The sequence below is a fragment of the Sebastes umbrosus genome, chromosome 4, assembly GCF_015220745.1.
Source record: "Sebastes umbrosus isolate fSebUmb1 chromosome 4, fSebUmb1.pri, whole genome shotgun sequence".
NCBI classification, from domain to species: domain Eukaryota; kingdom Metazoa; phylum Chordata; class Actinopteri; order Perciformes; family Sebastidae; genus Sebastes; species Sebastes umbrosus.
Window position 1 is genome coordinate 21,461,916 of NC_051272.1, and position 14,981 is coordinate 21,476,896.

The 14,981-nt window shown below is 40.7% G+C and overlaps 1 protein-coding gene across 4 annotated transcripts in view; it reads right to left on the reverse strand.

Annotated features, from left to right (window-relative positions):
- Positions 1–623: 623 nt before the first annotated feature.
- The window catches only part of tasor2 (transcription activation suppressor family member 2), a 28,655-nt gene continuing 14,297 nt past the window's right edge, over positions 624–14,981 (reverse strand). For 2 of the 4 annotated variants that reach the window (XM_037766776.1, XM_037766777.1), the window contains exons 14-22: positions 12,749–14,902; positions 11,597–12,356; positions 10,928–11,381; positions 5,154–9,587; positions 3,822–3,944; positions 3,582–3,735; positions 3,380–3,485; positions 2,893–3,074; positions 624–1,325 (exon numbers count right to left, since the gene is read on the reverse strand). In XM_037766776.1, the coding sequence (XP_037622704.1) occupies positions 1,228–1,325; positions 2,893–3,074; positions 3,380–3,485; positions 3,582–3,735; positions 3,822–3,944; positions 5,154–9,587; positions 10,928–11,381; positions 11,597–12,356; positions 12,749–14,902 (8,465 nt within the window). In that variant the 3' untranslated portion in view covers positions 624–1,227. The remainder of the gene's footprint in view (positions 1,326–2,892; positions 3,075–3,379; positions 3,486–3,581; positions 3,736–3,821; positions 3,945–5,153; positions 9,588–10,927; positions 11,382–11,596; positions 12,357–12,748; positions 14,903–14,981) is intronic. The other 2 variants (XM_037766778.1, XM_037766779.1) reach the window with 2 other exon arrangements.

Genomic DNA, 14,981 nt, shown 5'->3' on the forward strand with positions numbered 1-14,981 from the left:
GAAAGCACATAAAAGCTGTAACTTTAGATAGTCCTGAGTAACAAACTTATATTGTAATAATATATAAAGCGTCTCGAGATAACTTCTGTTATGATTTGACGCTATATAAAAATAAATTGAATTGAATTGAATTAATATCTTTAAATTCTGACATGAACCTCCGCTAATTAATGCGCTTCAATACGGACTGAATGAATGAGAAAAAATGCCATGGTTCCGTATTGTTTTTCAGATCGTCACAGTGTACAAGCCGTACAAGCGCATGTGATCAGTCTACGGCAATTCTAGATGGCTAAAATACAATGGCAAAAGGCAAAGCGAACCTGGAGCGCTTTGTGTTCACAAGGCAAAGATTAAGCGAACCGCAACGCGTACTTGAATCGGCTAACATGGATCGAACTCAGACCTCCTCGGGAGGTGGTCCGAGTTCGGTTCGTTTCAGAGGGGTCTGAGTCAGCTTTGGGAGTGTTCACATATGCGCAAAAAATGCTGACTCATCGCTCAAAGTTCGTTTGGAGGGCTGAAAGGGACCAAGTGTGAAAACATCCATAGTGCAGTGTGAGTAGTCAGGCTCCAAGTGTAGATTCGTAAGCTTGGATAATTTTTTATGTAAAGCAAAACAATTAAAGAAATCTCTTTATTCTCAGTCAAATTGCCCTGTACATGAAACATATTAACTTATTAGTATTAATGTTAAATTGCTGTGCTCCAACTATTTAACACTCAATTGTTAAGAATCACTGTCAGCAACCTTAACAGTGTACAGTAGTATACTTAAATATATATATTTATACACCATTAGAAAACAGCCTAATTTAGCTTTTAAGCAATTTGTTGAATTTTACCTAAAAACTAAAGATAATAATGATTGTGCTGCAAATATATAAAGTCAAGATATCAAAGAAAACAAAATATACACTGTAAAAAAACATTTTACAATACAAATATAATACAAAATGCATACAGTATATACAGTACACCTGCCTGTATATTGGCATTTTTCTCACTCTATCCATTAACTGAATGATAACTTAGTTGAAATATGAACAATAAAAAAAAAACATGTAAAATCATGAATCAATAATTATTGCTCCGTACAATGTACAGTAATATGTTTGATATCACCATAAAATGGTACGTTACTGGTTTCTCCTCACATCCAGTGAGTATTTCATCGTTGTGTTCTTGAAATAGCATAACTTGTGTGTCCATCGGACTTTTTCCAAGTCAGGCTGTAAATGTTTTGCTTGGAGAATACGTCAGGAAAGACTCGAACGTTGTTGTTAAAATCCCATTCTTTCCAAATGCGCTGTCTGTTGTTGTATCTGTAAGAATAAGAAAAACATGTCATTCCTTATGTTTATGTTTTATGATGATTATGTTTATTTTATTTAAGAAGGGACAATACACATTAACGAGCACTTGAGTCCATCATGTAAATGTGCCAGATTTAGAGCCATACAGGCTAATTTTCATCTGCAGACGATGGCAGGTTGATGGCATTAAAAAAAAAACATACAACCGTACAATTACTAAAACATTTATAGGTTAACCCGGACACAGTGCAGAAACTCAACCAGTACTATGCGACTTGTGGGGATTTTTTTTTTTTTTTTTTTTAAGTTATTTTTTGGGGTGATTTTTAAGTATTTATTGATAGGACAGTGGATAGAGTGTTGGAAAGGGGGAGAGAGAGAAATGACATGCGGAAAGGACCACAGGCTGGATTCGCACCCGGGTCCACCGCTGCTAGGACTGAGCCTTGGCAATACATGGGCGCTCGCTCTACCGACTGAGCTAACCAGCCGCCAGTGGGGATTTTTTAAATGTCCAATTAGTCTGCCTCACAGGATGTAGACTGTGGGTATAAATCTACCATTAGCCGTGGATCTCATGCAGCAATCTCCTTCCCTTCTGCGCTATCTATTTTGCAAGGTCGCTGCATCCTGTGCTTAGTGTCGCCCAAGACGAGTGTGATTGGTTTAAAGAAATACGAACAAGCCAGAGCGTTTTTTTCCCTTATACCAGAATGAGAATGTGTAGAACCAGACCTTTCTTAGCGGTGACAAAGCGCTGTGGAGATGGGTTTTGCTATGCAAGACTAATGTCCAATTAACATGGTCGGTTTTGAGGCACTGAAGCAGTGAAAGCAATTGTTTTTAGTTATGTATTAGAGATGTTTATAAAATCTTGCAAACGACAACGCTATCATGCAGTGGGCAACTCCAGGGGCTGAAAAGTGAAGCCAATGCTGAAGTGCCTTAAACTTGCATTTTTTCTAATAGCCAGCAGGGGGCGACTCCTCTGGTTTGCAAAAAGAAGTCTGATTGTATAGAAGTCTATGAGAAAATGAGCCTACTTCTCACTTGATTTATTACCTCAGTAAACATTGTAAACATGAGTTTATGGTCTCAATCGTTAGTTTCAAGTCTTCTTCAATACAGCATGATGTTCATTTAGTAAATGATGGTCCCATTTAGAGTCGGATAGACCATAAATCAGGGTATGCTATAGTCCGTGACTACCTTGTGATTGACATGTCGCTCCCAGACCGGCGTTGTCCGGTCTGGGAGTTGTTCGTGTTTTCATCTTAAAACTTTAACCCTTTCAGAGTGTGTTTTCAGTTCATGAAAGTTAATTGTAACATTTTGGTCGCCTAAAAATGTCTTATTCAGCGTTCGGTTGTACTTAGGTCCACCCTCGTGTCACTTCTGGTTCCAAAAAAACAAAATGGTGACGGCCAAAATGCTGAACTCGAGGCTTCAAAACAGCAGTCCGCAAACCAATGGGTAACGTCACGGTGACTATATCCACTTCTTATACAGTCTGTGCTATCATGAGACTCATTGAGTGTAATGGTACAGTTAATGTATTTGTGCATTAGTGTCTCACCGGTTATAAAAACAGGACAACGGGCTGATATATTCTGGACCTGCAACCGGGCCAAACATGACAGATAGTCGGGCTGATCTTTTGACATGAGGTCACACTCATGATAAGGCAAGACCTCCAATATTCCAGTTTCTTGGCACCAGTTTAGGAAGTGCTTCTTCTCTTTTGCCTCTGCACTCAACCTGGACATGAGAGGAGGAGACATAATGTTAACAGAAAGTCTTTTATAATGTGCAAAATCAGCATGAGTCTTTCATAAAATGATGAAAAACACTCTGTATGGTAACTGTGAAAATGTAAGGATAATCTGTGAAAGAGATTTGAATTAAAATATTGAAGAGAATATAAGGAAAAACATTGTGGTTAATGCCAGGAGGTCAGTTAGCAAAAGTACCAAAAAAAGACTTTTAGAACACCTGTAACCTGCTATATAGGGAAGTGTGAAACAAGAGTTTTTTGTAGTTATTTTTCCAAAGTTAACCCCTACCTTGCATTTTCTTTCAGCCGACGGCTGTCTCTGTAGTGCAACATCCATTTCCACTTCCCCGTTCTGCTTAGCTCTTGCAAGATTTCTGACATTTTTTTCAGGTTGCCTTAAAATCATACAAAGTTGATATTATGAGCACTGGCTGCTTACATGACAATATCTCAAACTACACAAAGCTGGTATACAAATAAAAGTGACATACAAAGGCTGAGGGGCTCCAGTGCTGCTCTGTCGAACATTATAAAGCCACCTCTCGTAAAGAGCTCCTGATGGGTGAGATTCACAACATCATCTGGTTCGTCGATTCCAGCAAAGTGCACACCTGGTGACTTCTTCAGCTCGAGCAAATGTGGGACCTGAGATAGAAGAAAGTAGTCATTAGTTCATGACTACCTATTGCAAAAGTCTTGTCATGATCTTTTTCCACCAGCTGATCAATTACCTCACAAATGTGCTCTGCAATGTCTTCATTCCTGAGGATGATGAGTAGAGATGAAGAACTATCCTCACCAAGGAAGAACTCAGATGGCTGTACAGCAGTGTGGCCCTCTGCTTCTAAATGTGCCTTTTAAAAATAAAGGAAATTACGCAAACTTTAAAAGCCATTTTCCATTAGTAAGTCTTGCACTGCTTTAACAGTAAAAATTAGTCCCGTCTTGACTTGCTTTAATATATTTTGTGATTGCAAATATGTACAAGGGTTATTAAAGGGCTGTATGATATCCTTGAATTCAGTATTCCTTTGATATGATCTTCTTAATGACCAACCAACCCTACAATAGCTGTTACAACAAATGTAGTGAGACGTTACATTAAGCTGGAAATGTCTCAGCTGCTTTGGCTTATGCACACGTGTCTGGATCATAACTCCTTTTAAAACCCTCCTGGGAATATATCTCTAATGATACTCCATCCAAAATGTATCTTTCAGTTATGAAACACTCACCCCCGCAGGCTTGAAAAAGAGCAGTAAAATATTTGATGCTCCGTAATGAAGTTCAGAAGCTGTGATCAGTTTGGATTCAATGCAGTTAGGACAGTTTGTGTGATTTAAACAGCTGTCTGCGTTGGACGTCTGCCTATCTGCCCACTGTTCACGCAGCTCCCCAGGAGCTGCTTCTGGCAGACGGCTGGCTAACCTGACTTCACCAGGCTGACTGACTGCAGAAATTTACTGAACCAAATAGTTTTCTGTTGGCTCCAAGGGAAGAAATCAACAGTGTTTGAATGTATTGATTCATTGATTTTCTTTCCCCAACCACCGTATTGAGAAATGGGGAATCTGCCTGTTAATAAGCTCAAAACACAAATACAGCGGGATATACTGTATGTGTTATTTTAACAACTGCCTATGCAGGTTACAATTCACTACATGCAACAAAAATAGACTTATAGCTTAAAAAACACAGGGCACGGAATCAGTGTGGATTGATACACCTAATAAAATGGTAGCTTATGTTCTGTGAAACGTGCGAGTGACGCGTTATTCTCCCCCACCCCCCAAGAGTGTTCTGCCTAGAAGTTTGCATGGATATTTCCGCTGTGTAAACATGAATCCAAGCTGACCACAATCTCTTATCTCCATTAAGGAGCAAATAACCAATTTGTACTGGCACTTTCTATACAGGGGATGAGTGTTACATTGTCAAAAAATAAGATTTGGGTGGCATAAGTTAGTTCAGGAATGAAAGCTAAAAAGAGTTTTGCTTTGAAAAAAATTGTTAATATAAAGTCAATAGAAATACTGCATTGGATGTGTGTTGAGAGCTCTTACCTTGGTTTCCTCGAAGAAGGCATCATCTGACGTGACTAATATGTAGAATCTGTACTTTGTTTTGCAGGATTTCTTCACGACTGAATTCAGACTACTGCGGAAACTCTCCATCTCTTTCTTCATTTCATCACAGAAGTCAAAATGGTAACTTGGTTCAGTCTTTGGATAAACTCCATCCATTCTGAAGTGCTTAGGTCTAGATGGGACCGTTTTGACAGCACAAACATCATTCATCATTGCCTCATACACCCTGGTACACTCTGAAGTCACACCGGAAACTCCAGCATGTTCCATTGGGTTCCCTGTTCCTTGAGATATTTTTTGAGGATGCAAAGTCTTATCTTCCTCTGTGGTGTCTGTCAGGTATTTCCTGTCAGACATGTCTACCTTGATTTTTTGTCCAAAAAGAGACGGTGCATCCAAATGTGCATTCAAGTGATCCACTGAATCCTCCTGCTCCTCTAGACTGCAAAAGTGCACAGTCACAGGACTGGCACAAGACAAATTCTGTTTGTCATGTGTGTCCTGTTGGCGGTTGTGTTCCCTCTTAGTCCTTTTCAAAAGCTGTTTCATTTGTTCCGAGAAGATAAGGCTCTCCTTCTCCATTGACGCCTCAGTGGGGTCATCTTGTAGGCACCTCTGAGAAACCTGCTCCAGAAAAGAATAAGATCTCTTCTGGCTCGTATTATAGACCGTACACATGAGTGAGCTTTGAGGTCCCAAGTAAAGACTTTCATCGATTATGCCACCATCTTTGAAATCAGCATGTGAGGTTGATGCGTCTGAGCAGTCTTTCTGATCCATCGCAATGCACTCCTTAGTTGTTTGCCCGACTTGCTCATGAAAAGTCATGACACCTTGGTTTCCATCAACACGTTTAGAGGAACTTTTTGCATATTCAAAAGACTGCAAGGGGAGAGATGATGAAGGAATCTTGTTGAATTTTGAAAAGTCCCTTCCTTTGTGCTGATATAAGGGATCTAGACATACAAATTTAGCTTGATCAGAGTTAGGCTTACTGGCACTAACATTTGAAAACCAATTGCTCTTTGAAGGAAGCTCACTGGCATCTTGCTTATCATCATTTAGTCCTTCAGAAGTTCTCTTGAGACGTTCTGTCTTTTTCTCCAAGAGCATGGTAGTGGGTATGGTGCATGTGATTAGGGGGATTTTATGTGACATTACAGTGTTTTCAATTTGTCTGTCTTTAGACATGTAATCTGCTTGATTTTCATCACTCTTAGATGGTTTCACTGCCATGACAGGACGCTGACTGTATGAATGTGGCTCATGACTTAAATTGGTCTGTGATGTTGTTTTGAGTTTATCTTGGTCAATATTTGGCTTAATGGCTCGCAAACTCTCAGTAGAGGGAACAGATCTGTAAGAATGACAATCTCGCCTTACGGAGGTTTCCTGTAATTTATCTGTTCTTTCAAAATAGTGTTGATGAACTGAGTCAGTTTTTTGTAGCTGCAACTTTACACCGAGTACTTCCTCTAATTTACTTTTGAAAGGTGATATAAGAAAGTGACCTGTTGATTCTGTGTGCAGTTCTTGTGAGGTAGAGGCCGACACCACTGCTGGTGTTGTATTGCGAATTTTCTTGTCCTTAGAGTCAGATGAGGTATGGCTTGAGGCTAAGCAAGTGGGGATGTACTTGCTTCTGGGGTAAGGGGTTTGATCAAGAGAGTGTTTCATATCAGCTGTTTTCATCTGGCTGGAAGTGTCAGTGTGGCTTGATTTGGAGAGGAACTTGTCTATACTTTGTAGAACTCTTAGAGTTCTTAGTTCAAGATCAGGGTGAAGATGATGAAGGTTGGCATCCTTGTTAACAGTAGACTTGTGAGGCATGTCCTCCTTCATGGATGTTGAGCCTCTGCTAGGTGATTTCTGAGTCAAGTTTTTGAAGGTTTCATGACCACTAAAAGCAGAAGCACTAGTACTACTTGGGCCAGAGCAAGTTAAGTACTCATATGGTTTCTCATCCATAGTTGGGGTAGAACACCGGTCATCAGACTCACTTTCCGAAGCCACTGGCTGGTTGGTTTCACTTGCATCAATATGTGAAAGTGATATTTTGCCAGCAGACAGTTCTGCCTTTTGACTGTACATTTGAGATGTACTGCATACCTCTGTGGGTTGGACAGTTTCAGGGTAGGTAGTTTCACTGATGAATGGTATTTTTTCCTGGCATTGAACAACTTCTTCAATCTTGCCTTGTGAGTGTGAGACATGTGGTTGTATTGTATCCTCTCCTGAGGTGTCTATTCCAATAAATGGAATTACAACCACATTATGGATCTTTTCCAATCCCTCATTTGTTTTGTCGATCTGTTTGAGATATGTTTCTTTAGTTAGTGCCACTTCAGCTTCACACTGAGGTGAATGAGACTGATGATGAAATGGTTCTTTTTCAGTTGTGTTATCAACATTTTGCTCTCCCTCAATTGCTTTGGTATCCAGATTTTCATGATAATCACTTGTCTGATTGAAGTTTGCCATTACTTTGTTTGGGCTTCCTGTTTCAACACTGCCATTTGTCTGGGGAACAGACCCATCTAATGAACAGTTGTTCTCATCAGACATGGGTAATTCTGTCTTTGCTGCCAAACAAATATCATTTTCTGAACTTTTCCCAACTGCAGTTTCAGCAGAAATATGCTCCATTTCTGATGGAGCGGGAGGACATTTTTCTAAAATGGCAGGTTCATCTGTCAACCCACTGCCATTTGCACACAGCTTTTTCAACTGCAAATCATGGCAGGCATCGTCTTCGTTGTCAGCTTGAGGTGGTTGCTCATCCAATGGTGGTTCTGGATTACTCTCTGTGATGGAGTCCTTTTTTAATGAGTCTGGGCCATCACACATCATAGGTGCTGGCTGATCACTTAAATCACTGTCAGCTTGCACAGGTGAAACACAGCGGTCTTTCTCCTCAAGTCCATCTTCTTTTTCAAAGTGATCTTCATGTTTCACTTTCCAGTTTCCCCTATCTGGCTGATCACTCAAATCACTGTCGGCTTGCACAGGTGAAACACAACAGTCTTTCTCCTCAAGTCCATCTTCTTTTTCAAAGTGATCTTCATGTTTCATCACTTTACCTTTGTGTACTGTACAATCATCCACATCTTCATTTACATTGTCAGCTTTGCCTGGTGAGATTGCTTTAGGCTCCTCTCCAGATAACTGCTTATCATTTTCCAAAAGATTTCCATTGTAGAATATACCTGATTCTTTGTTTGTTGAATCTTCATTTGTATGAATCAATTTTGGAGAAGGTTCTACTTTGCCTTCTTGGCATGTTTTTTCTTTCACTTTCCAGTTTTCCCTATCTGGCTGATCACTCAAATCACTGTCAGCTTGCACAGGGGAAATGCAACGGTCTTTCTCCTCAAGTCCATCTTCTTTTTCAAAGTGATCTTCACATTTCATCACTTTACCTTTGTGTACTGTGCAATCATCCACATCTTCATTTACATTGTCAGCCTTGCCTGGTGAGATTGCTTTAGGCTCCTCTCTAGATAACTGCTTATCATTTTCCAAAAGATTTCCATTGTAGAATATACCTGATTCTTTGTTTGTTGAATCATCATTTGTATGAATCAATTTTGGAGAAGGTTCTACATTGCCTTCTTGGCATGTTTTTTCTTTCACTTTCCAGTTTTCCCTATTTGGCTGATCACTCAAATCACTGTCGGCTTGCACAGGTGAAACACAACGGTCTTTCTCCTCAAGTCCATCTTCTCTTTCAAAGTGATCTTCATGTTTCATCACTTTACCTTTGTGTACTGTACAATCATCCACATCTTCATTTACATTGTCAGCCTTGCCTGGTGAGATTGCTTTAGGCTCCTCTCTAGATAACTGCTTATCATTTTCCAAAAGATTTCCATTGTAGAATATACCTGATTCTTTGTTTGTGGAATCATCATTTGTATGAATCAACTTTGGAGAAGGTTCTACATTGCCTTCTTGGTATGTCTTTTCTTTCACTTTCCAGCTTTCCCTATGTTTGGATTCATTTTCATCATGCTCAACTGTATGAACCACATCACTTGCTGCTTTGTTGGAGACTACCTCTTTGTCTGTCACAGATTTGGATGAATCCCTTCCATGTTTTTGCAATAAACTCATCTCTGTAGCTTCAGAATTTTCAATGCCATCTTTCATATCCCTCTTCTCATTGCTGCATCCATGTAACAAGTAGCCAATTCCTGAAGCAGTCTGATCATTTTCTGGCTGAACGGATACACTTTCCATCGCTTCTTGTACAAGAATGAATGTTCCATCACCTTTACAAGATGGTCCTTTCGTGTGCTCCAAGCTCCCAGTTTTTTGCGAAGGGGTACAACTCTTCTTATTTTCAGAGGCGCTTCGGACATCATTCACCTCGTTAATAATCTCTGTTGACTGTACCGTCTCTTTCTGACACTGGAAAAAGAAAAAGAAAACAGAATAAGAATAAGAATTACATATATTTATTACAAATGTCTTTCATTCAGTGAAAACCATGACTGCTGTTTCTCTCTACGAGTGATTTTTCAAGGTTGACCAATGAAATCCTTTGCTGTAACTGATCTCCACCATTTTGCATAGTAATTAAAAATGTGCTTCTGTAGTACGATTTTGGCTAAAATGTTTGGGAAATATTGCGCATACCACTGGATAAATGAGACTTGGATAATATTGCACGAGTTGTGTGTACTCCATTGTCGGCCAAGTCTGGATTCTCTGTTCACCGTGGAGGCAAGTTTTCTTCAAGAATTTAAGGTAACACACTGTGAGTAATTGATACACAAATGGTCATTTTAAAGGTGAAGTATTTCTTTAAGAAGATAGTTGCTGCCTGACATGGGGATGCATCAGTCATAAACAAAGTACCAATTTTGGCATTAAATTTGCCTGCTTTTCTGTCAACTTGCCAACTTTATGCCCATCAATCGGAACAGAGCCCTAACACAATAAATGGGATGTATGAAGGCATTCCTGTTCAGTTGGTTAAATCTCTGTAGCCTTTATACAGTACATCAGCAGCATGGTATGTGCAGTCCATCTGGGGAATGTGTGCATTACCAGAGTGCAGCACAAGACAGACATGATAGGCACTGCACAGGGTTCTTGGAAATAAGTACACAAACATCAATACTTCTTCTAGTATATGGTTTATACAGTGCAAACCATTAGGAGCATATGAAGCATCTTCAGGAAGATGGGATGGACTTCCATTAGACTGCCCATAAGGGAAGGCAAGTCTTGGTTGTATGCTGATGTGTTGGAGTGTCCCCCGGAGAATGAAAGGATAGCCTCAGTTTTGTTTGTGCTGATGTGCCAAATAGCATTTCAGAGTCTTTACATCAAATTATGGTAGAAACTGGTAGATTGACAGAATAAACCTAAATAGGGTAGTGAATTGAACTCTGAATGTACGTCAGAGCCTCAGATTTTTCAGCATCCCAAGGGAGGCTGGAGACAATCTCCATTGCAGTGACAACTGTTTGGAGCTGTGGCCAAAAGGTCTGAGAGGATTTGCAGAGAGAGCTTGTGACTCCCAGTCAGATGCCACAGCACTCTGCCAGAAAACAGTAGATTGTCCCTTCCAACTTACCCTATTAACTTCAATAGATGATTGTATGTCTATTACTACATGACAAGCACACAAATTTGATTCTTTAATTGTTCTATATTCTAAACACCATCTAAAAAAAATCATGACAAAAACATTAAATGCATAATAGTTTGCCTTCAATGTAACAGTAACATTAGAAACAAACCTGAATTGCTTCCTGTAGCTCCACGGATGACTTGAGTGTGTTCAATGTTTCACTAGCTTCTTTCCCATCGCTGGACACAGAAGTCTCTTTTCTGTTGACTTGTGGATCTGAAGTGACTATCTCTGCATTGGAGTTTCTCAGTGACAAGTCCAAAACCACAGATCCTTGGTCCAACACAGAGTTGTCTTTTTTGCTGAGGTCCAAAGCTTTTGAAATCGAAGGGTCTGCAGTGTCTGTTGTACTCGGGAAAGGAGCAAATGAATTGGCCTTGAGATCAGACTGAGCTGGGGCTGGTACCATTGCACTGGGCATTTCCAAAGAATCACTCTCTTCTGAACATGGGTACGAGTCATGAAAGAACCTGGCTGTTGACCGGCTGTAGAACAGACCTATCCACATGTGGACAATGAGCCGCACCTCTTCACTGGTGTCTTGCATGGAGAAATCCCACGGGCTATCAAAGAAGTGAAATGTACACAAAATTAGCTCTTTCAGTTGAATAATTGGTGATCATGTCATCTGAACTAAAAGTAAACTTCACCGCATATTGCCCACATTTGTCAACTAGATACAAATAGGTATAGCACTGAAATTATGTGAAAACTAAATATACTTATTTTACTTTTATGTCGATATTTCTTGTATAAATAAGTAGCACAATGTACATACCCATGCAAGGCTCGGACGATAGTTCTATCCTTTGGGTCACTTGTAAACTTGCTGTCTAGATCAAAGTCATAGTTTTCTTCCCATTGCTTCGTGACTTGGATAGATCCATCCTGGTCAATAAAGGTACGGGTCTGTCTGAACTTTCTTCTGCACACCATGTGTTTTTTCAGGCATTCTGGAGTTCTGCAGTTTTGATCATTTCTGTCTTTCTGGCCGACAGAGGGGTGTAGTGTTTTAATTCCATTGCCATACAATGTGTGGTGATGGTGCAGCAGTCTGGTAGAACCACTTAAAGGGGATACCTGGAAGGGTGTACCTGGCAAACCCAACAGTAGAGAGGAAGACGGGGGCAATGAGTAAGCATGTTCTTTAGATACCAAATCAACCAATTCAGTGCCTCCCACAAGATGGCTTGGTGTAGGAGACTCAAGAGGCTGCGTGGGTCTAGCAGCAGCAGCAGGCTGTCTAAGCAGAGCATGAAGAACTGACTCTTGTTCAGCACTGGTAACATCTTTTGTAAGGTCACACTTCTTCAAACCTGTCTCAGGTTTTCTCCCAAGTGCTGGGTCTGGCTGTGGTGGAACCTGGTCATTACTGGCACCGAGTGCCAAGTCAGCAAGTAAGTTCAAAGCATCTGTAGATGAGCAAGCACTGGTCATTTTTTCCTTAACAGTCTTCCTGACAGAATTATCCCTAGTACACTCTTTGTTTTTGAGTTTTTCACTGGCAAAACAAGCTGGGGTTTGAAAATGCAACCACCCTGTGAAGACAAAACAGAGGAGAAAAAAAGAGCATGAAAATAAAAAGTAGCACATTGAAAGCATTTTAAATATATACCAATGTATTACTATTAGGAACCTGTCACCAACTTGTGAAGGGATTGGTTTATTAAGCCAATAACACCATGTATGGGTGCAGACGCGCAAGAGAAGCAAAAATGCAGCACAAGCCAGAGAAGAACAAAAGCAATCTATGAACTAGCAAAGACTTAGCAAAGACTTAGCAAAGTGCAGCGATAGCATGCTAAGGACAGATGCAGAGGTGACAGATCCAAGAAAAGGGTCAGTTTCAATGTCATGCACAATACTGAAGAGATGTTAGACACCATCATGCACAAAAAATAAGCATTTCAAATTTTGAAATACGACTTACATTTCTTTTTGACATATTCTGTAGAGATGCCTTGATGCTTTTTGAGCGTTTTAATCCTTCCCCTTCTTGGAAAGATTGATGGAGGCCTATGTAGGATTTGAGGTTGTTCGTCTAAAATGGTTTGCTCTTGTGTCTTTGAAGAGTCTTTCCTTTGTTGAGTATCCTGACCCTCTGTAACCTTATCTGGTGGCTCTTTTGGGGTCAGGCCTAGGGCATATGCAAAAAGAGGGTCAACTGACAGCATCTTTGAAACGTCCTTGACATTGGCGTCCTGGACACTTGTAATTGCATAGTTACTCATCAGCATCCCAGTTTGTGAGTCAACTCTGCCCTTCTTGAGACAGGGCTCAGCGTCTTGGGCACCATCTGCAGTTGTTTCCCCAAGGAGATCCGTTTTTCTCTTTCCTCTTAGAAGAACTGATTTTAATTTACTCAACAGAAATTCACCCTTTGCAGCAATCTTTTCAGTGAGTTTTTCCTTAACTGCTTCTGAGGGAGGAGTTGCCGTACCATCAGTCTTGGAAGAATGTTCACTACTCTCTCGATTCAAAGTCAATGAACCATTGCCATCATCTGACGATCTCAAAATACTGAGTTCAGGATTCACGTCACTGACGACAACATTTTGAAGATGGTTCCCTCCATCCTTGGATGTTGTGGCCTCTGTTTCGCCCACTGCTGTCTCTAAAGCAGTTCTAGACTCTTGCTGGATTTCAACTGTGCCATGAGCATTCACAGAGGTATCAACCAACATTTTTTCAGGGCACTGTTCGTCTTTTCTAGATTGAAGCTTCGCCTTTAAAAACTTAAGATCAGCAATATCTACAGACCCATGAGGAACCAAGATTCTTCCACATTCGCTGATGACCGGCTTTAAGTCCCAACGCTCTGTTTTCTTTCTCAGAGGAAAAGCTTCAAGGTCCATCAAAACGGTGCTTTCCAAGCTCTCCTGTCCAGGGTCTGTTTTTTGCTCCTCTGGTTCTTCTAATCCAACGGAAGCAGATCTCAAATTTAAATATTTTGACGATGGCATTCTAAAGTTGCGCTTTCTCCTTCCTACTTTCCTCTGATCAACAGTTGAAGGACTACTCAACTGAGGTGATGATTCCTTGGCCAGGTCTTCCTTCTGACTCTTCAAGTTGACATCCTCCACTGGTATTTGTAAATTGGGAGTCTCAATGCAAGCTTTAGATACCCTTTTCTGAACTTTGGACTGTCCCCTGCGTAGTTTCCTCTGTTTTGTTTTTGTGAGATTGGTGACCTCAGGGCAATCCAAAATCGTTTTGGTTGTAGCAGTCTCATCATTCAGAGAGTTCACTCCTGCCATTTGCAATTTGTCTGTTGGAAAACCAGAAAGCTGAAAGTCATTATGCTTTGTTGCAGAAACAGCATTGATCATACTTAAACTCTCATCAGTGACAGCTTGCTCTGCCGAAGTGATGCTGACAATCAGCTCTGCTGGAAGTTCATCTGATGTAGAGGGAATCAGGAGATTTTTTGCCCCCATGTCATCAGTTTTAATCAGCATAGTCTGATCAGATTTGCAAATGCCTTTGGAAGCATCTCCCGCTTGCAAATCATCTGGTGCAACATTTTGAGGCACAGCTGTTGAGTCAACTTGTGCTTCGGTGCTTGTTATACAACTGTCCACAGATGTTTCAACATTTACAGGAGATCTCTGGCCTGTCAACTGGTCTTCTGACTCCATATTAACAGGATTGGTTGGTACCTCCTCAGGAGATGACAGACAGATGTAGACATCATCATCAAGGTCTTCTATTCGCTCCTCTTTTCCAGCCGCCAGGATTTCTGAAGCCTTGGACACTGGCAGTTGAAAAGAGACTGGTTTGCTCAGGTATGACTTGAAGCTTTGCCATGCCCTGTTAGTCCACTCCGGGGATGAGTAGAGGTGCTTGTGGGCATCCGGCACATCATACTGATCTGGAAACATGCTGACCTCCCTAGAGGGACTTGATGCCAACCCAGGATTTATCAGTGCTGCGTAACTCTGCATATGCTGCGTCAAGACTTCACACAGTTCTTCACCTGGGTCCATGGGTGCTTTCTCAACTTCGCCCTCTGCATAACTTAGCACCGGTAGGACCTGCAGGATTTCAGATGACATGGCACACTTCCTGTGGCCAGATTTTGTGTCTGTGAAAAATCAAGAAAGAATACTTGTTTAATCTCTGCTTTTGTATTCATAAACATATCAACATCAAATCAATATATC